The 23,328-nt window shown below is 38.3% G+C and overlaps 1 protein-coding gene across 1 annotated transcript; it reads right to left on the minus strand.

Moving 5' to 3' along the window:
- Positions 1–4,423: 4,423 nt before the first annotated feature.
- PGRMC2 (progesterone receptor membrane component 2) lies at positions 4,424–20,892 on the minus strand. The gene is made up of 3 exons (XM_081075773.1): positions 20,050–20,892; positions 8,114–8,269; positions 4,424–6,741 (listed from the first exon to the last, which is right to left on the minus strand). Exons 1-3 carry the CDS (start codon positions 20,465–20,467, stop codon positions 6,644–6,646), a joined length of 672 nt encoding a protein of 223 aa, XP_080931899.1. The 5' UTR covers positions 20,468–20,892; the 3' UTR covers positions 4,424–6,643.
- Between the last annotated feature and the right edge of the window lie 2,436 nt (positions 20,893–23,328).

The raw sequence follows: 23,328 nt of genomic DNA on the forward strand, positions 1-23,328 counted from the left end.
AAAAGTTCAGTGTCTTTGCTGGGCCTGTTCCTTTGCTAGCTACAGTTGGATGAAGAGACACACCTTTCATTTAGCCTTGGGATCCACTCTCACCAGGACTTAGGTTTCTGCTCTCTCTTGTAAGGTGCAGTGTGTGTGTGTCATCTGCTGAGCACCCTGGCGAGTGTGCTGACTGGTGTTCTTTTCTCAGAGTGCAGACTGTGTTCCGCCTGACCACAGCTCATGCTGTCTCCCCTGGGGCCTGCTCAGGCAAGCTGTGTGTACACTTCTGGAGAAGGCGGCTTGTTGTGAAAACGTTTCCCATATAAACAGGAACACGGCATTGGCTCTTTCAGATACGATTGCCAGCAACTTTTCTCTTCTAACCTCTGGAACACAATTGCATCAGCTCAAAGACCATTTGATTAAGAATGCGTACTTCCCAGCTTGCTGGATGGCAGAATGCCCAAATGCCCCAGGCATATCTGCCTTGGACTCCAGTTCCTAAAGGATTCACAAGCTGACCAGTTGTAAGCCAGCCTTGTAAAGGTGGGTTTGCCCTGGAGGAAGCTGGAGTGATCCTCTCCTTAGATCCTCTGGAGTGCCTTTCAGGGCAGCCTCAGGGCCTGTGTTTCTGGAGCTAACCTAAGGGGTAAGTGTTGCTTAGGACACTCCTGGTTTAGCTGAATTCATTCATTCATTCATCCATCCATCCATCCATTCATATTTATGAGCAGATAATGTCCTAGGGCAAGAGACACAAAGATAAGATTTAATTTCTACTCCCAAGAGGTCATGCAACAGGATGAGGATCTAAGTAAGCGAGGGAGGGAACAGAGACATATAAATAGATGCTGAAAATACAGAACACCTTCTACCTTTTTAAAATGTGAAATAGGTTTGGCAAGTAAAGGTTTAATCCATTCATGTATTTAGTCAGCAAACATTTGCTGCATGCCTGCTTCTTGCCAGGCCCGCTTCCAGGTGCTGTGTCTACAAGGCCTACACTTTAGCAGCAGCCTGGGGGAAATGCCAGGAGGTCAGAGAAGCACCCGCCCTCATTCTCCCTCTGCCCCTCTCCGATTGCCCCTTCACCCCTGGGGTTGGATACCAATAACAGGAGAGGAGGGGGCAGCAGTCCTAATCCCTTTAATGTCCTAAGGAGAACATGCACTGGAAAGGGCACTTCAAAGACAGCAGATCTTCAATGTAAACATCACCTTCAGCCAGGCCAGTCATTTGTCATTTGCCTCCCTTTTTCTTTAAATGTGGCAGTTAGGCAGCAACTGCAGTTACTGGAAGAAGGGTCTTATCTCCTTCCCCATCTGATGTCCAGTGAAGACATCTGTACACATATTTCCCTGCCTTTTAGCTTACCAAGCACTTTTTCCTCCAATCCTTTAGTTCAATGAATCGTGTAGAAAAAGGAATGAACTATTTGGGTAAATGTAGATATTCTAAGGACTAAGGAGCTCTTTGAAATCATATGGAAAATGAGACTTGAAGTAGTTTAAAAGACGGTAGAGTTTATCTGTAATATTATGTAAATATTTCCAAAATACATGAATGTGTTAAGCAAGTTTAGAAAATAACATGCATTTATGTTTTAAAGGGGGAGGGGATGATAATAGTTTACTTTCATAGTATTCACTATGTACCAGGCGCTGTTCTGAGTACTTTGCACAGATGAGCCCATTTGACCTTCAAAACAACCCAAAGCATTGGGTACTATTATTATCTCTTAGTTTAAAGGTTTCAGAACTGGGGCATAGAGAAGTTGAGTCTCTTGCCTGAAGTCACAGCTAGGATTTAAAATCCAGGCAGTTTGTCTGCAGATTCTGGAACTTAAACTTTGCAATATTTCCATAGGTACAGCTATAGAAATATAAATGCTTAGAAAAAAGGTCAGAAAGATGCACACTAAACTGAAAATCATGGTTGTCGGAGAGAAACCAGGAATTGAAGGTGGAGCAGGGTCAGTTCAATATTGCATTAATTGCAATGTTTGAGGGTTTTTCCCCCCCAGAGAGAATGAGTTCTGTTAAATTTATAATTTAAAAAGTAGTTGAAAAAATAAATCTTGGGGTCAATTTTTGTGATTTTGAATACAGTTACTAGATTATGTTCTCCTAAATTTCATACTGACTTTGGTATCATTGAGAGCAGGATTGTGTTCATCTTTCCTCTTGAGCAGTCTCATGACCTCTGATGAAATCTTATTTCAGAGATTAGATGAAAAGTTATCTCAGATTGTATCTGAAACAATGAGAGGCATATTGCTAAAAGTATTACATTTCATTGCAGAAATGTCTTTCAGAGTTCAGAAACTGAAGCCCAGGTGGCCCTGGGCTTCAGATCAAGTATTATACTGAATAAATGAAGGAATTTGTCATTTAATTATAAAAATGAAGCAAAACTTTAAACATCTCATATGCACTAATAATTAGGAAATAGTAGTGTATTAGGGTTCTCCAGAGACACAGACCAATAGGAGATTAGATAGATAAATAGATAACCTAAATCTTTGAGTATCTATATCTATAGATATATACAGATATATTTAAATCTTTGAAGATAGATCTAAATCTTTGTATAGATAGGTAAGTTAGATGATGAGGCAATATTTTAAGGAATTGGATCACACAATTGTGGGGCTGACAAGTCCGTAGGACTAGCCAGCTGAAAATTCAGGTAAGATTTGATGTGGCAGTCTCAAATCCAAAATCTACAGGGCATGTCAGCAGGCTGAAAACTTAGGCAGCATTTCTGTGTTGCAGTCTTGAGGCAGAATTGCTGCTTTTTTGGAAAGCCTCAGTCTTTGCTCTTCAGGTCTTCAACTGATTGGATGAGACCCACCCACAGATGGAGAGTAATCTGCTTTACTGAAAGTCAACTGATTATAAATTAATCACATATACAAATACCTTCAGCAACATCTGGACTAGCATTTGACCAAACAACTGGGCGCCATGGACTAGCCAAGTTAACATATAGTTAACCGTCCTAAGTGAATTCCGGTTTGAACTAAATTCTGACTGGTCAACCATATGTGAGAGAGAGATGAGTCTAGTGATTTTTTCATTTAGGATGACTGAAGTTTTAATTTGCTGTAAGAGACTTAATCATGTAAGGAAAACATTTGAACAGTAGTACATTTACAATATAGTTAGCCATTCTAGTCATTAGTTTTGCTTAATACAAGTTGGGTTGTGAGATGATTCATGGCAGTTGAAATAAGATTCCTTAAAACAATGCACACAGATCTGTGACACTAAATGGCAAACATGGTAACTCATTGCCGCAATATAGCATTTTCAGTTTTCCTCCTAGCTAGTTAACTTGCAAAGGTGGTCAGTAATGAAGTGTTTTCAATGCAATATAATCACACATCCATCTCTTCATCTCATTTACAGATTATACAAATGATTTCAGGACGGCCTCCATCCCACTAGTCTGTATTCTAAATAAATTATTAGTTGCGCCTGTGAGAATGTTAATAAATGTGATCTACGACTCCTGGCATTATAGCTGAACTTTAATACTGCATTGATGCTGTTCGTAAATATATCATTACTGTCACTGATAAACTAGGAACGCTAGTAAACATTTTTCAGATTTAGGACTATCGGTTTAATTAACAAAAGGTTATTCAGATTGTTATTTTAAATAAGAAGAAAATTACACACCATCTAAAAAGATCCTTATTAAAATGTCTTTCTACCATTGCAAAATAGAGGAAGGAATAGTGTTGTGATGTCATGTAGTTGGTGACCTTTATATTATAATATCAATGAGGTAGATATTGTTAGTTCCCTTCAACAAATGAGGAAAAATAGGCTCAGCAAATTTCAGAAACTTGCTCAAGTTCACCAGAAAGCGGCAGACTCCATTGAAGGCTTAAACTCTTTCCACTACAGATACACCTGAAACACAGAAGGAATTAAAATGTTTGCTGTTGCATTTCTCACGTAAGAAAGGTGATTCTTTTTATCTTGCTTTTCTCTTTTAGCACAGTTGTAAGGACAAAGGTCTCCAGGACTAGTAAAGCATTTCTTCCCAGGCAAGTGCTGCTGTACTGTTTTCATTACATGGAATCAAACCCAAATTATCCAAGAGTAAGTTCCATTTCTCTTTCAAGTGGATGACACAGATGGACAATATAACTTAAAAAGATTAGCGTGTGCCTGATCATAAGAATTACCCAAGGCATTTCTTAGAGTCTGAGATCCATTCTCTTTCAATTTTAGCTCAGTGGGTGGTAGGTTTGGACTGGGGACAAAGAATTTGTATTTTTAGTACCTTAAGTGGTTCTAATAATCAGGCAAGTTAAGGAAATAATGCCTAAGGGTGAAAACAACAGTAATACCACAGCTCTTGTCTCCTTATTCAAGCTTTGCTCAACAAACTACCTGAGAATGAGAAACACTCAACTGAAATTGAGGCATTGTCTATAGAACACAGTTTATTTGAAGTCCAAAACACAAAATTACTCATTTTTCTTAACATATTGTATAATTTTTACTGAATGAATATGTAGGGTTTCTTTATTCACAAGTGTAGATTTATTTCTGAACTTTAGGCTCAAATGATTCATATATATGTATATATTACATATATACATATATATCAGTTTAACACAGAGGACATGTACTTTAACAAATTTGTTAAAATATTTTACATAAAAACACAAAGCATTTACTAACACTCTTTACAACCAGTCTTCAGCTAAGATTTGGTTGAAGTTCATCATTTTCTGCAAAACATTCCAAGACTGAATATAACAGAATGTAGTACAGTAAGTCCTCACTTAACATCGTCAACAGATTCTGCAACTATAAGTGAAACAACATATAACCGAAACCATCATACCAGGGGCTGATTGATACAAACAAGAGTTAAGTTCCTACAGCACCTCCTCAACTTTCTAATGAAATGACATCAAACAAAAGGATGTTATTTGAGGACCTGCTGTATTTTACATACTTTAGCTTATTATTGCAGTTAAAAGTTCCCCTTTCTTTGATAGCTTCTGCATGTATTATAAAGCAGAACTTTTTCTTGAAATTGATGACTTGTTAAATACAATTTGTTGTTTCTGGTGTAACTTGTCCCCAACCAAATAGTAATGATGAAATCAAATATTTGACATATAAGGGCTTTTTTCAAACTAACAATATAAGAATTTAATACCTAATGGTATATTATCCTTTATTGTTTTGTGCCCAATAACTACAACCTGGAGTGTTATTACTTCTAGTATAATCAGTTGGCATCAAAATATAACATAAAATATGTACATTTTTATATATCAATTCTTACCTGAATAATCTCAGATCTCTTGAGGATGTTCCACAAAGTGGAATTTCTTCCTAAAGTTATAGTGAATGTGGTACAATGTGTACAACTTGGTTAACCAGTGTCCGCTTTTTCATTTCCAAGATTTTCCCTTATCTTGAATCAAATGCACAATCTTGACTACCACATCATAATGCACTGGCTTACAGTTTGTATATAAAGTCCAACTCAAGCTTCTTTTGGTTTATTGTACATGCTTTATTAAAATGGTACTGGTATTTACAGTATCTGCAGAGTCCCTTCCAAGGCGCTCTCACACATTCAAACACACCCATACGACATCCATACTACAACCCCATGCACCCACACCAGTGAGCTGTGAGGGTCTGACTCCTAAAATTAGGCAGCTGTTGGGGGACAGAGTTGTTGATTTGTTTTTCAATTTTTTTGAAGAGAAAAGCATGGGGGAATGCATTTGGCCATTACAATGCTAATTAAGTTTGTGTATATTAACATATATGGCAGTAACACTGAATATTCCTTTTACATTCTATATACACAGAATGACATCAAGGTTTTGCGGTCAACAGAATATTCCAACTTCCGTCTTAATGCTGCTTGTAGTGACTTCTGAATTCACATATGGGCTTTCCCTAAAAATAATTCAAGTCTATGTAAGTGAAATAAGGCACAAGTAATATTGATTTGACCTAGGGGAAGGGAAGGAATGCAAACTAGTTTCAAATGATCTTACTGTTGGGGATTTAGCTTTGACTTAAATCCACTTGAAATCCCATCTAATTTCCAAAGATTTGTTAGAAATAAAGGTTTTTTCCCCTAATTCCTGACAAAACCCAAAAAGAAAAGTTGGGGAATTCACATTTTAATGTTTCAGTAGCCTAAACTACTCCAATTAACGTGCAACCCCACCTTTCTGTCCAGGTCTCCTCCCTCCCTCAATGCTAAAACAAAGGCAGAGCACATGAAATAGGAATCCCTTGCTGTTTCTGAGATGTGTGCACTCAAGCAGCAAATACATATCTGGTTGTCTTTGATTTAAAGAAAAATAAAAGAAAAAAGGAAAAAGTAACCTCGTAACTTTCTTACTCTTTAAAAAAAAATCCCTGTCTCTTTCTTTTCAGGATGATGAAGCCCCACCAGACATTACAAACAACTGCAACAAATGAGTTTGGCAGCATAAAGAATGTCTAGTATTCAAATCTTCATAGTCAGACTCATTTAGCTTGTACACAATCTGTTGAATGATTTTTTTGCAGCAGGTGAACCAAACCCAAAGACTCTAGACATTCTGTGAAAGGGAGTAAGAATTGCAGTTCTGAAGGCCCCTGACTTTGGTTGTTTACAAAGTTCAATCCTGTTTATTGTGGTCCTTGGTATCTTCTTCATCTGTATATTCTGATGGTTCTTCGCCTGGTTTTAGCAGTCTGCCTACATAATCATATTTTTCTGAAAGATACATCAAAAGAAAATCAGTAGCATTCAAATTTGTTTCACTATTCTGTTATACAGCAGGGAAGGCGCTTGCTTCTTCTTCTAGAATCATATAGAATAAGCTAAATTTTTCCTACTGCTCATCTTGGCTGGTCTTTGTACTCATGTAAAGCTTGAACAAAAGAAAACAGGGTTAGGGAATTTAGAAAGCTTGGGAATTGTGCTTTGCAGGACAGTTTTCCATACTACCAGTTCTTAATCAAGGACTCTGCACCAGAATCAGAGATCTTTTAAAAAAACTGTGCATGTCCAGGACCCATCTCAGAGCTGCCAATCCCAGGCTCTTGGGTTAGGTCTGGGGACACAGAGTCTGACACTGTCTAAATGATGTGCACTGTGAGTCTCAATAGTTTTGTTGTTGTTTTTTTGACATACAGAACTAAGATGAAATAAAATGTAGCATTAATAGTTTGGACTAGAGAATAGAATAAAAACGGAAATGGTGACCTTCTTGGGGCTAAGGAAGGGGGAGAAAAGCACATGAGTTGGAAAACTACATGGTAAGTAGATCCAACCAGGAAATACTCTTGGGGAGAAAATGTGACATATGCTAGTAGTCCCCAAGAAAATAAACCAAATGAGATGAAAATTCATTTGTTACCTAGCATCTTGTGTTCTTTGAGGTCTCAGTTTGTGTCCTATTATTCTTTCTTCTATCATTCCTTTTCTTACATCTCTGTTGCATTGCTTGTTTTTATATTCCAGATATTTAATTTAGAACACTGCTATGTTCACTACCTGTTTATAGTCATTTCTTGGTCAGGAATTTGAACCTAGGTTAACTGAATTAACTGACGAGACAAGGGGATAAGATAGGAAGAGCTTTATACAGCAGAACCAGTACAAGTGCCAGAAGAACTGTCCTAAGGGGTCCATAGGTCACACAGGTCCAGAGTGGCACATAGGTGGTAATAACTGATGTCACGAGGGTGTCATAAAGGGGAATGATATTTTTTCTTTATGGTTCAAGGGTGAGATCAATAAAATCATTTAGAATTACCATTATACTATTATTATCAGTAGTATCAGTAATTAGTTCAGTTTTAAATAAAAGCCTATATTAAAAAAACCCTGTATCTTAATAAACAAGCCTTATATGACTGAAGGTGTCAAAATTTTTGTTAGACTTATATTTGGAACAAGTCAATTTTTAAATATGGATTGTATAAGTCACATGGAATAATCAAATTTCTATTTAGCTATGTTTATCATGAAATGATGACAATGAAAACATACAACATCCTTAGACTCTTAAAGAATGTGAAATTGTATACACTTTTTGGCCATAAATTTAATACTTCCAAAGAACCCAGCAACAAGAAGGTACCTTTAAACTGCATTTCCCATTCTCGAACACTCTCCATCTGTACAGCATTCAAATCTGAGAGATCATCATATTCATCTCGAAGTGCCTCTTTATCTAGGCAAAATGTCGCCAGTCCTCTGGAGGCATCCCTACCAGCAAATATTCCGTATGGACCCGCTGGGGGGAAAAAAGGAAATTATTTAGATTATCTAAGACTATTTTAGATTGTCTCAAATGCAAAAGTCAAATAACAGTAACTTCACACTGACTCATATTTGGTACACAGCCTTATTTTCAAATTATGCACAGATACTAGATGGGATAATGAGAAGAAATTTCTTGGAAATCTGCCTTTTGACCAAAAGTAAACCTTTTCAATGAAAATTTAAACCTTAAATTTCAATTATTTCAGATACCCCTAAACTTATATTCAAAGATGAAGACTGTGAGATATTAGGGAGAATAGGAAATTTTAAAGTAGGTAGGGTTGGAAGCCAGTGTGCTTGAGGGAAAAGAATGCTTTCCTGATTGCTGTTAATCAGTTGTGGCACCTAAAAACAATCAACAGGACATCCACTGGATGCAAAGATACATACAAGTGAATTATGGACCTAAAACATTTTTCTTTCTCCTACTCAATGTAGGCTACACGTTTCCGAGAGCAGAGACTGACTCGCTGTGTCCCCCCATGATTGCTTCAGTGCCCAGCACATGTAAATGTGCAGCAAATCTGCTGAATACATGGTCTGATCAGAAATATGACCCATTTTTAAAATAAGTATCACGTGATTACCATGACATACTCAGAATTAAACTATGAAAAGTCATTAAAGAAAATAATGGTTTTCATGTGGGAAACAGGAGAAGTGGTATAAACTACTCAGTTCTTCTGGCTGACACACAATTATTAGCATTTTGTCCAAGGAATTAGAAACCACCCTCTAGGGAGGAATGGCATGGTTTATACACTGACAGAAATGAGCCATTCCCAAAGCTTGCCCTTGAGAGCAGTAACTGTCTTACTCATCCCTGTATCCTCAATGCCTAACAATGCCTGGCATGAAGTAGGAACATGATGAATTTCTTCCAAAAGAATTAGCTGCAATTCCAAATAAAGAGAAATTCTAGATTTTGACCCATTACTTTAAACACATTTCACTTATGGTAATCAAAATATCCATCTAAATATAGATTAAAAAGATACTTCAGTTGTTTAAAACATGTACTAATAAACAAAACTGAAACAGCCTTATTTTTATATCAAGAAATTGATTATAGTGCATTAATGGGATAATATACAGCTATTAAAGAAGGTAACTATGTAGAGACATGGAAAGAATCTATGATACAGTAACTGAAAAAGGCAATTCACAAGAGTATATATGTACACACACATATACACAGAGTGTGATTTACTCTGAATTAAGGAATATACAAATGTACATTTTACACTCTGAATATGCATGAAAAACACCAGGAAGAAAACAGATCAAACACTTAACAGTGGCAGTATTTCTGGGAAATGGAGGGGAAATTTTTACTTCACATATTTGGTAAAGTATGGCTATTGAAAAAGTGATTTTTATAATAAAAATTAAGAGTTAATTCTGTCTTCATCTTAGGCTGCAGAGCACATAGGTTTTTCTGTTTAAAATGTTGTTTTAACAATTATGTGCCAATAATATTTCCAAAATATATAATTTTACAAAAAAAAACATTTCTTTCCAGAGTCTTAAAGTTATCCATACATGATAAAGGTAATTTAGAGAAAATAATTTTAAAACCAGAATTACTGCCTTAACTGAGCAATAGAGTGGTAAGAGAGCTATTGTCCAGTTAACAGAATAAAGTACTTTCTAATGAGAAGTAAAGAAGTAGAAAAAACTGGAACTTCCTTGACTTTTAAGTTAGCAGAATGATTATATCCATGTTCATACTTAAAGCATTTAGGAGATTAAAGGTTATGTGTCAGTAAAGTATCTGTACCTTTAAGAGTAGAATTCAAAATTTTACTTAGACAAAAATCTAAACATTTATGAATATTAACTTGAATTACAGAAAGCATTGCACCATCAAGTTTATCGAATATAAGAAATTCATTTTCTGAAAAGGTTCCTGTATGCAACCATAAGTAGCATTAGCAATAATTTTTTAAAAGTAGCATTATTAGTTATTGATACTTTAATATGAAAATATACTTCCAGTAAAGTACTGTATTTTTTATCCTGCTTTTCCCATTCTTAAATATTTTCCATATTGCTACTTATATTAGGTGATTATCACAATTACTTAATGGTTATATATTTTCCCATTGAATGGATAGAACTATATTTAATCAGTCTATTAATATAAACTCAGGCTACCGTTTTATACTTTTAAATTTACCTTCTATATAAGAAAATGGAACACTTTACAATTGGCCGATATTTGTAACTTTCAAACTTTGCCCATTATCTTAACTGACATTCAAAAGGATATTAGGCATTTAAGAAGAAGAAATTCAATATTGTTTCTATTTTTAGAGTAAAATCTCAAATTCATTAAGTTGGAGTTAATTATTTTAGAGAAATGTTGATGTTTCAAACTAAGCAAGAACAGTCTCTGGGCAAAACAGGAGTAGCCCACCTGAAAGTAGTTGTGTCTTTTTGTTTTTGGCATAACTGCACATGCTTTGTAGCAATGGCTGTTTTCAGGACATGGAGGCCATATATATACTGAGCTAGCTTTTGTTGTTTCGTTTTCCTTGAGAAAAAACAATAGCCAAAAAGTCTATAAACATTTTACAGCGTCTCAATAGTGATGGGATCCATGCTGAAAAACTTAAAATAGTGACAAGTCAAACACACAAAAGGAAAAGGAAACTGATCAGGGCTATAAAAACCTACAAATGTAAAACGATAGTTTCAACTTTTTAAAGAATTTTCTAGCAGTCTTATTTTTCTTTCTCACAATCTTGCAAAGTGGAAGGGGCAAGTTCTGCAGTGCCTCCCCGCTCCCAACTGGCAGATGAACAGGAACAAAGGCAGTGGCTTGCCTAAAAATTAATGACAGAACTGGGGAGTACTGCTTCCACTTTTCTAATTACCCCAAATCCAGTAGTACACCTTGAGAAAACAGAGAGGACTCATAAACCCAAAGATGAAATGACAACCCTTAAAACTGGAGCATTTCACTAATTACAAAATTTCATGGCAATGGGTATTTAAGAATAGTTGTTAAACCAAAATAGAAGAGAATTAACAAAAAAGCTGTCAACAGCTTTTCATAGTATTTTGTTACAATATTTCCCTCTCTGGCCTGCAAATCAATCTACTTCAGGGTACTTCAGGTTATAAACCATAAAATATATCTAAATGGTTAAAAGGAGAGAAGAAAAGATGAGCATTATAAAAATAGCAATTAGAAAACCCTCCCCCTTTGAATATATTAATCTATACCAGTGCATTCTTTAGTAAAATTCTCTGCCAGCTTCCCTAAAGAGGCCTTAACATTGAATGAACGTAATAACAAAACTTCATAAACCGTTCTTTTTTTGGTTTTATATGGCTGACTTAGTAAGAGTGAAAGGTCAGTAGGATTATTATTATTAATAATAATCCAAGCCTAATTCTAGACAAAATGTTTTGTTAACTCTTAAAAATAAAATAATGATTCAGTGACTAACATATTTCCTCACTGTCTAAACTTTAGTAAGTCTTCTCCACGTTTTATTTCCCACAGGAAACATTTAACTTTTGAAAAGGTGTTTTGGTAAGTTTTCTTTACTTTGTCCTTAAGACCATAAAAAACATAAGATTAAGAACTAGAGCTGGAATTGGATAGGTTGCTCAGAGAAAGCAAGGTTTGAGATCTAAAGTACATTTCTCCATTCCACTCCCCCCTTACGTAACAAACCTATATGTTTCTGATCCCAACAGTTTGGTAACTAAACAGTTTACACATAGTCCCTGTAGAATGAGAATTCTAAGGTGAAAAAAATAGCATGGACTTAAATATTATCTATTGGAACTTAGTAACAGTAAAGGTAATAATACTGCAAGTGTTCGAGGAAAAAAGTATAAAAGGTATTGGGATAACTAGATAACCTTCTATAAAAAAGACAAAAACAAAAGGTGGATCCTTATTTCACAAAAGCTGGATTCCTTAAAATAAATTACAAATGGAACTAAAAAGCTGAAACCATAAAAGTATTAGAGACTATAGATTATAAAAAATTACCTTTAAGTGCAAAAAGTCTTAAGTCTGAAACAAAACTCAGCAGCCACAAAAAGAAGATAAATTTGAATAAATAACACCCAAAATTTTTATGTGGTTTATAAAACACCATAAAATAAGTAAAAAGGCAAACAAACCAGGAAAAATATTTGTAGCAAAGGCTGATTTACTTTTTAAAGAACACCTAAAGTCTGTAAGACCAGTATTGTGAAAGAAAAACTGTGGCAAAGAATATATGAATAGATAATCTGCAGGAAAGAAAACATAAAAAAGACTGAAATTTTTCAAGATGTCCAACCTCTCTAAGAAAGACAAATTTGAATTAAAAAAATATTGAGATACCATTTGATCTTCTCAGACTTACAAAGACCAAGAAGTTTAATATCATATTTTTAGCAAGGAGGTGAAAAATAGGTATTTTCATGTATGTGTAAATGGTCCAACTTCTCTGGAGGGCAATTTAGAAATAAGTACCCAAATAAAAAACGGCCATACCCTAAAACTCAGTAATTTTACTTGTAGGAATTTATAGATAATTGTAACTTTACTCACATGCATAAAATGACATACACATGAATACAGTAGCACCATGCAGTAAGACTAGATTGAGAAGAATTTAAATGATCATGAATAATAGACTACTAAGTTATGATACATTCGTATAATAGATTATGTATATATTGAAAAGAATGAGATAGCTTTATATTGATGTGAAAGGCCTTCAAGATATGAAAATATTGTTAATATGCTACAATTAGTGTGGGGAAGAAAAGTACATATCCACATGCTTCCACTTGCAGAGAAAGCTCTACGACAACACTCACATTGGTTCCTCACCTCTAGGAAGGGGAATATGATGGCTGGGTTGTGGGAAGGAGACTTATTTTTTACTACCTGTCCTTTTAAATGTTCTATCTTGAGCATGTATTACCCAACAAAAAATAGTGTTTTATCTTCCACTAGGCCCTATGTTGAAATGTACCCCAAATTACTCTACAGGAAGACTTCCACAACACAGGGCTCAGCTCCTGGAACATCACAAAAAATACCCCAAGAAACAAAAAGTCAGTAATTGCTGAAGGTAAGTTTGCAATGAAAATTATAAACTATATGAAGAAACAAACCATCGTGGAAGAGTGAGCACATATAACAGATATGAGAACTGGCACCCCAAGAATAAGATAATAAAAGCAGATTAAAGAACTGTTTGCTTAAAATTATTAAGAAGTTAAGAGATGGGATATAAAGTAAGATTAAGAGACATGAAGGGCAGAATGAAAAGCTAATGTTTATCTATTAAGAGTTCCAAAGGAAGGAATAAGAAGAATGGAGGAGGCAATAATTAAAGACATAATGGGTCCAAATTTTCTAAAATAAACGAATGAATGACACACACCCTCAGATTTTAGTAGAATCGCTTCTCAGTCTTTTGGCTAAGATCAAGTGTAGATTTCCAGTAGAGTATGGCTATGTTTAAAAAAAAAAAAAAAATCAAATCCCAACCTGGACAAATCCCAGTAAAAGAGCAGAACTCCAAAGACAAAGGGAAAAAAGTCTCAACTACAGCAAGTCCTCACTTAATGTCCTTGACAGTTCTTGGAAACTGCAACTTTAAGTGAAATGATGTATAACAAAACCAGTTTTACCATGTTAATTAGTAGAAACAAAATGGCCATCTTATGGCATATTTCTGGTCCTAAAAACATCACCAAACTTCTAAAGACCCAAAGCACTTACAATGTGAAACACTGAAATAAATGTGAGCTATACATACATATAGGAAAGATGAATACAAACAAGTCAGAGAATTGCTTTTCAACCCACTTACTCCAGTTCAGGGTCGAGGGTGGCCAGAGCCTACATGAGAGCTCAGGGTGCCAGGTGGGGACCCACCCTGGACAGAACACCCTTCCATTGAAGGGCCACTCACGCCCACACTCACTCAGATTGGGACGATGTCGACAGGCCAGTTCACCAATGTGCCAGTCTTTGGGATGTGGGGGGAAACCGGAGTATCCTGAGAAAACCCATGTGGACACCGCGAGAGAGTGCGAACTCCACACCGACAGTGGCCTCAGCCAGGAATCAAATTTTTTATCAACTTTATAATGAAATGACATTAAATGAAAAAGTTATTCAAGGACCTACTATACAACCAAAAGGAAAAAACACATTAATCAAAGGAATGACAAATAAACCAAAAGTAGACTTAAAGAGAAATAGTAGCATAATACCACAGAACATTTTAGGTACAATAACAACCTATAATTTTATATCCTAATACTATACTATTATTCCTAAGGGAAGATAGTCTCAGAATTCTTTCTACCAAAGGAAAAACTGTAGGATGTACCTCACTCAATGAAAACTAAACCCTGAACAAAGGAATGTAAGGAACGGCAGTGAATAAAGAAAAAATGGTAACTATTTTGGCAAATTTTAGTGAGGACTAACTACTGAAAAAAGGAAATAGTAATTTAACTAATTTGGAGGTGGAGTTTGTAAAAATACAGTGAAACTAAAAGTCTAATAGCAATAACATACGTAGAAAAATAGGATGGGGGAGGGATAAGAGTTAAAGCTTTCTAACCATGGCTGTGTGTATTACATTAACTCCAAAGGACACCATCCATTTGCATACATGGTAGTTTTGTATATTTATTAAGAAATATTCTATCAAATGGCACTAAAGTGTCTTAAATACAGTTTTTCCTAATTCACACAAAAATGCTTGGCTAAAATTCTTATATTATTCAGCAGGGTAGTGTCCGTAGCAAAAACTTAAGGAAATCACCAAAATAGAAATAGAATGCATCCAAATCAGTAGGGGAGAAAAGTGAAAGGGATTTTAAAAAATCAATCTGAGAAGGAAAAAAAGATGGGGAAAAGAGGCAAAGAAAAGTATGACAAAGAGAAATTACTAAATAAGATGGTAGAAAATAAATCTAAATATACTAGTAATGACAAAACATACAAACTGATTAAACTAAAATGTTAAGAGAGATTGTTTATTAATAGATTTCATGAAACAAATTCAACTATAGATTATTTACAAGGGAAAAAACAACAGATTGAAAGTAAAAGGATGGAAAAAGAAACACTGAGGTAATACAAATCAAAGGCTGAAGTCAAGCTGAAAATCAATGAAGATGGTAAGGATGTTTCTCTGCTAAATAACATGATCAGTTCTAGATCCAGTTTTTGCTTAAATATCAACCCCCTTTTCTTGACAAACTAATGTAAGTAAGATGTTTCTTAACCACCTATTCTACATTAAGTCTTTTGTTACCCTCTATTATGTATCCTAGTCATTTCTTTCATAGAATAATTACAGATTATTATTGAATGTTTTGTTTATTATCTGTCTTCCTCAATAAACCATCAACTCTGAGGGTAGGGACTCATATTTTTTAAAATTGTTAACTCATTGCTTACAGCATATTACTGAAGTAACACTGTAATGAAATCCAAGAAACTCCTTAGTATTTAAAAATGAAGCTGAAATCCTATATTAAAGATCTTGAGACAGGACGCAGGTTCTAAAAGTATAGCAGTTATTTAGTGATGCCTATCAGGCTGTGGGGGGAGGGCGGGCTCTGTCACAGATTGCTGAAGGAACTATGCAAAGAATGTGAGCTGCTAACTCCAGATGTTACCAAGTCTACTCTTTTCTTCCAGCTTGAATTACATCTTTTGGTCTCATTCTCATATGCTTTAAGCGTATATATACTTTTATACTTTGTGACAGTATGTAACACAAATACAATCCCTCAAATTTTAAGAACAATGGAATGATGTTGAACTCAGAGGAGCCAACCAAGTTGGTATTGTAGAAAAAACTAGTATACATTTGAGCAGACTGTCAAAATTCATCAGAAAACTAAGTTGATCCTTGTATCTTACTGGTAGGTAATGGATGTGAATGGGCATTAAACCTCACAACAGACCCAGTTGGCTTCAAAGCAAGACGCCAGGATGAGAGCTGGGTAGTTTCAATAAGACATCCATGAAGGAACAGGTTATACCTGGTCTGTATGATGCAACCCTTGCTTCAACTGCAATTTTGCAAACTAAAAGTGAACATACTGAAGACAAAGTTAAAAAAAAAAAACAAAAAACACTTGAAAGGCACATGTGTTCTTCAACCTCCCAAATATTAGACATCTCATGGGGTACTTATTTTCTTTCCAGTGTAACTTAAAAGGTAAGATGGAGAAAACAGCTTTGGTATGTATCAAAATACTCTACCTGGAATAAGGGGGAAGCAATTTATCTAAATTTCAGAAACGTGGGATAAACTATTAGAAAAGTAAATTCTATACTTTCTTGCCATCCTAAAAAATACATAAAAACACTGTTTTGGGTAGAATTCCATTGCAATAGTATTAAATCAAATTATTTAAAATGATACTATCTTTCTGAGTCTTCCTAATCTATTACTTCTGAAAACATGTGAAATTATGTTGTGATACAATGGGAAGGGATGGCTTATGAAGCCAGTTACATTGGGTTTGATTTCTAGCTTTGCTACTTATGAGATATGTGACTTTGGGCAAAACCTCTCTGAGTTTATTTCCATATTTGTAAAATGGGAACACTTTCATAGGTGGAAATACACTATAGAGTGCACTAATATGGTAGCCACGTGGCTACTGAGCACCTGGTATGTGGCTAGTGTGACTGAGGAGCTCAATTTATCATTATGTTTAATTAAATTTAAAAAGCTACATGTGACTTGTGGCTACCACACTGGACAGCACAACATGAAGCCATGAAAGTGTGTTTCTTTGAGGCTTTAAATCCTTACAGGAACCAGAAGGTATAAAAAACAACAGTAACATTCTCTACATGTTTAACCCAAAAAGCAGTTAACTGAACTAGTGTAGATGGCCTTTGTGGTCAAATATATCTGGGTCTGCGTGTTCTTTCTGAGTGACCCAAGCCAATTTCCCCCCAAATACTGAAAACCTAGACTCGCTATCTGAAGGACAGGACCGCCTACTTAGCTCACTGAAGCACTGTGGAGACGACCAATTAATGGGTCTGATGTAGCAGGTGCTGAACAAATCTGGTCTCTTTTCTCCTCCCACATTCATTGTTTCTTAAGATGAACCACTTTCCTCACATGCTGGCCAAGTGCCTGAACCGTTACTAAATTTAATATTGACAAATGTAGTTAATGCCAACTGCTTGCCAACATGTGTTTATCCACTAAATTGTCAATATTTTTTTAAAAACCTGAACTTTAAAAATGACCAAAAAAGTATCTTCAACATAGGAAGAAACCTCAGAAAACAATCTTTAACTCTAAAACCATTATTGAAAAATGGGACTAGATATTGACTAGGCATAGAAACTAGGTTTTCTGGTTCCCTTAGCTTATTCTTCAAAGCTACTAAGATACTCAGATAAGGATTACTGCTTCTGAATTATTCTGCTTAATTGATTTGAGGATGAAAATAAAAATTAAAACCAAAAATGAATTTATGTATGTTTCATAGCTAGAAATTTGAATTCAAGACTTTTGGAAAGAGCTACATCTTTTACATATTCCAAGCCCATAAGATGATCCATCTACCTTTAAGGTACCTTTCAATAATAAAACATTCCAAATATTTCTATTAGGTTGTTGATCGATAATTACCTAGAATAAAATAACTGACTGTCACTCTTCGGCTGTTATCAGGACCTGGGAACTGGTGGAAGCTAACCTAAAACTGACTTCTCTTCATTATCTGAGGAGCCCCCTCACTGCTCAGGCACACAAAGGCTATCTACATTACACCTATGACTCTTATCTTAATTTTTAATTTCTGTTGCAGAACATTTGCCAATGGAGGCTGCCAAACTGTGTCTATGACTCTCTCTCCTAGCTATTTTCAGATAGTGGCAAGGCATAATGTGTGAGGACAAATATGCCTCTTCACACTAAAACTTTGCTTCACTGTCAGTTTTGATAGGGGTGACAAAGACAGATCTTTTAGTTGGGTAGCTCTATATGAAAAATTTAAACCCGCACACAATTTCTAATTACTGAACACACATTTTTAATATCGATGGGGAAAAAAATTTAGGTACAAAATACTGTGCAAATCCTGACTAAAAAAAAAAAATAAAATAAATTACTGTATTTAATTTCATCTGCACATTTAAATACTGTACTTTGGCCCTATTCTCATCTCACATACTCTTAAGTACACAAAAAATGTATTAACCATTTCAGGTGATATAAATAGGCAGCCGTCTATTTCTCATATTCATATAACAAAGTAAATATTTTATAAGGTACCTACAACTTATGTTGAATGTAGACATTCAAAAATATAAGCAATTAAAATAAATACTTCAATAAGTAAAATTTCCAATTTCTTATCTCTATTCCAATTAACAAATACAACAAAGCTCTTCTAAACCATCTTCCAGCTACCAAGCACTGAAATCAGAAGTATTTGTTTGCAAGTGTCAATAAATCTCATGCACTAACAGATTAAATCAAAGAGGAAACCAACTTGTTTTAAAGACTTGCCCAACCCCTTACCTTGAAGACTTGGATGTACTCTTTGAAAAAGTCATGGTAGGTCCCTAATTTTATTACTTATTTCTAATTGTAGTCAGTTTTTTTTAAAACTTAGCATTACTACACAACCAGGATGTACAATGTTGCTCAATTTTATGGTAGACCAACAGTATCCATGAGTCTGAACTATAAAGTGTGTTACCATAATCTGAAATGTATGCCATAACTACATTATAAAAGAAGGGTTTTGTGAGAGCAGTTCTAAAAATCTTGCAGAACTAGTGCATGCGGATATGAATTTATACCTTTTTAAAGTTTTTTTCTCAGTGAAAACACTATTATTTACCAATGTGTATTTGAATACTTGCCTACAAAAGAAAGACAGAAAAGAAGAGAGAGAGAGAAGAAAGGATGAAAGAAGGAAGGAAAGAAAGGAGAGAAAAAGAGAGAAACAGAGAGAAAGAAAAAAAGAAAAAAAGGAAAAAAAGAAGCAGACAGGCACAAACAGACAGGCACGCCAGCTGGGGATATGAGCTCCACCCCCAAAACTCAAGGCGAATACCCGTGCCAGTCTTTCCTGAGATCTGCATTCTTGTCTGTCCTCATCCCACATACATTGTTAATTTTGGGAAGCATCTTTATACTAAAACTGTTTTTTTTTTTTTAAAGTACGAGGTGTTGCTTATACGCCGCGACTTCACAGGCTAGTGGGTTCGGACTCGGACTACGTGCACCTAAACGTGGCCTCATTGGGGAGCAGTAGTGGGGAAAGCGAGATCAATGGCAAAAGGAGTAAAGAAAGAAAAGCTGTGAATTACGGGGCATAAAACTCGAGGTCCCTCCTTTAGAAGCCTCCCGCTTGCCCCCACCAATCCCAGGAATCAGAAAGCTCAGCAAAGCTTGAGGGTCAGTCACGACTGGTTACAACCAACAGATTTTGAAAAATTCCGCACAAGAAGAAATGGGATGGGATTAAGATGAAAGCTGAGCGACGCTTCCTGGGGCGACCTGGGACCCCGACTTAAAGGGAAAAGCTGGAGGCGCCCGCCGCTGGGGGTGTGCGGGGGGCGGGCCATCCCCGGTGCGGCGGTCAAGGCGCTGGGGTCCAGACTGGAATAGGGCTGAGCCAACCAGCACAGTGCCCAAGGACCTCCCCATCAAAACGGGGGTCGCGTGGAGCTGCAGGGGGTCCTGCTCCCCCCCTCCCCTTCCAGCTCTTCCTCACCAGGGCCGTAGAACTTGCTGCCTTTGGTCACGTCGAATACTTTCCCATTGACTGCGAGCAGGATGCGCGGGGTGCGGGACCCGTCGTACTGACGCAGCTGCTCCAGGCTGAAGTCCCGCTTCTTCATGCGAGGCAGAGAGCCGGCGGGGTTCTCCTCGCCTTCCCCGGCCCCGGCGCCCAGACCCCGTCGCCCCCAGCGAACCCACAGCCGGTAGGCCCCCAGCAGCACCAGCGCCACTAGCGCCACGTTCAGCAGCATCTCCCCGCCCCCCGTCAAAAGCGTCAACGCCGCTGCTGCCCAGCCACCCCCTTCTGCTGTCGCTTCCGCGCCGCCCGGAGTCTCGCTGCTGCCGTCGCTGCTGCTCTCACTGCCACTCCCCAAGGTGCCTAGCTTCACGTTCCCATCACCCGCCGCCATCACTGCCCGCCAGCGCCTTCCTCCTCCTCCCCGCCCCCTGCCCTCCCCAACCCACGTCCAGCTCCGCCCACCTTGGGGCCACCAACCAATAACGTGAGGATAGGGGGCGGAGTCAGGCTGGCTCCCGATTGGGTGTTGACGGGGTAACGTTGTCTAGGATCTCTCCCTCCCCCTCCCTTCTTTGGCTGGCCGCGCTCGCGTGCGACGTCCCGCCCACCTCGCCCCACACTTCCCTTCTCCGATCATCGCCTCCACTCGCCGAAGTAGAATAGGGGGGCGGGCCTGAGGAAAAGATACGGCGCCGGCCGCGCGCGCGTAGGGGCGGGGCGAGTCTACAGCGCGTGCGCGGGGTTGGGAATGCCACGCGCTCTCCTTTCCTTCGCAACCCCTCCGGGAGACACGCTCCGCCCAGTCCCCCTCGCTGTGCGCGTGCGCCCCGGAATCGCTTCCCTTCCCAGCTTCGCGGTCCGCGAACTCCCGCCTCTTCGCTGTCGCCCCGCCCGAGAGCTTCACGTGCGCCAAAGCGGCCGCGGAGGCGGGGCCCGACCGGAACGCCCTTCTGAGGGCGCGGGCTGGTGGCCTGTGGGAGGCCGCGACAGAGTTGTAACTGCTGGCACTAACTGGTGAGGGGCGTCTGTCTCCGCTGGGCGCCGTTGCGCCTGTCCGGAAGCTGGGAAAGTGGGCCCGCAGACAAAGCTACACCCCAGAAGTTTGGGCGACGAGCTGGAGTCTTCCCGGCGCGGAGAAAGTGCACGGATTCCGCACCAGGGTAGTTTGGCAGCAGGAATATTGGTGCTGTCTGCGCTGGCACGGAGCAGCCGGTCCTTGGTGGTTTAACCAAGGCTGCTCTCGTAGCATTTTCTTTCAGGTTTTAAAGATGTCCTTATTTCTTAAATCATATATCTCCGGTGATAGGAAAGTGGGTAGGATGAAGTCCCTCTCTCGTCTTCAAAAGTCCTTTCATGTCACCTTTGACGCCTCATTCTGGATGGGCCTTTCACCTCAGGCAATCAACGCGTTTCACTTACCGTCTCCCGCCCTAGTCTGTGTTCTGTGTGTCGCCGAGTCATCCCCACCCCCCACCCCAGAACGACCTGCTGTGAACTACCTACCGGTGTGACGAATAAAGGAAAGGATATCAAAGGGGGAACAGTTTTCGTGTAATCTGAGAAACAGACGGGATGGAGAAGAGACCTGGGCCAGCAATGGGGGGCGTATGGTAGGAGCTCAAGAGTTCTTGCTTATAAGGGAAACAGCAAGTGGTTCATTTGGGCTTAAATAGTGAAGAGGAGCGACGTCCGGAAAACTAGGTTGCAGTCTTGCACATCAGGGATGGGCTTGGGCCTTGTCTTGATTGCCCTGTTAGGAGGAGCAGATGACCGATCAAAACTCTTTTCTGGAGAGAGTATCTACCCGGTGTAGGAAGGAATGGAGTCGGGGAAAGAATGGGGGACCAGTTAGGGTACCATAGTTGTGCAAGTGGGGAAAATCGGAGCTAATGGTGTCATGAGAGCAGAGGTCTGCAGGCTTTCCTGTAAAGGGCCAAACATGAATATTGTAGGTGTTGCATGTCACAATTGCTTACTTCTGCCTAATGAGAAAACAGCCATAAACTATACACATAAAGGAATGAGCATGGGTGTGTTCCAATAAAACTTTATGGACACTGAAATTTTAACGTAATGTTAGGTATCACAAAATATTCTTTTGATTTGTTTTCCAATGATTTGACATGTAAAAACAATTTATTTGTTCTCTGGAGGTACAAAAACAGCCCATGGGCCATAGTTTGCTGACCCCTGCTTTAGAGGTACTTTCTGGAGGCAGAGTGCACAGGATTTAATTGAGAATAAGTAAGTGACCATATAGTCTGTCCTCTTCCGATGTTGAATACTTTGGAAATGAAAGGGGGCAGTGTTAATCACACTGGGAGAACAGGAATAAAATCACATTGTTATCCCAGGCAAATCTGAATGAATGGTCATCCGAAGGTTAAGGGTTAGAAGTCAAAACTGCATTAGGACTTGGTAACAGGAAACGGAGGTGCCAATGATGGGCGATTGGGAACAAACTGGTTTGGGGGAGAAGATGGGTGTAGCAGTCCCAGGTGCCATACAGTTGGGACAACATCAGCTGACAGAGGGAAACCACCCCGGAGGCTTCATAGCAGGCCACTCTGTACCTTATTGACTAGAACTAGGTCACTAGTTCCCTAAAGCAGTAACTGACAAAGAGCAGGATTGGTTAGTGTTGACCTGGCTCTTGGCGGTATTCATGTAGGACTGTGCATTGCCCGACCTTTACCATCATTGGTCCCTTCCCACTAAATGTCAGTGGTGTGCCCCAGGCATTGTGACACCAAAAAAACAATCCTCTTCCCCTCCACCCCACACATACTCCCTGGAGAGATGATACTGCTTGAGAACCACTGGTTTAGACCAATCAGGATTTACCTTGGAGCTGGATAATGTACGTGTAGGTTTTTCCCTTATTGGTTTGGAGGGAAGAGAGGAATTGAATTGTATTGAAGTTCTGTTGTCAAGGTAGCGAGTAGGGTGGGGAATGTTGGGTAGGTAACCAACGTTGCCCTGTGAAGTAAAAATTTTTTCCACTCTTGATAAAATATCTCAACTTTTCCACACTTGAAGCCCTTCTCCTTTAAATTTTTTTTTTTTTTTTTTTTTTGTCCTCTGAAAAGCTTATTCTCAGCCCCCAGAACTGGTCTGGGGCCAGGGGGTGTGCTTCTTTCTTTGTTTCCCCCCTAAGTAGCAATCTTTTCCCATAGGATAGTCCTGCTTTCAATGTTGCAATAACTTTCCAACTGATGGCCTACTCTGTCTTTCCTTCCTTCATTCCTATAT

The sequence above is a fragment of the Rhinolophus hipposideros genome, assembly GCF_964194185.1.
Source record: "Rhinolophus hipposideros genome assembly, chromosome: 16".
NCBI lineage: Eukaryota > Metazoa > Chordata > Mammalia > Chiroptera > Rhinolophidae > Rhinolophus > Rhinolophus hipposideros.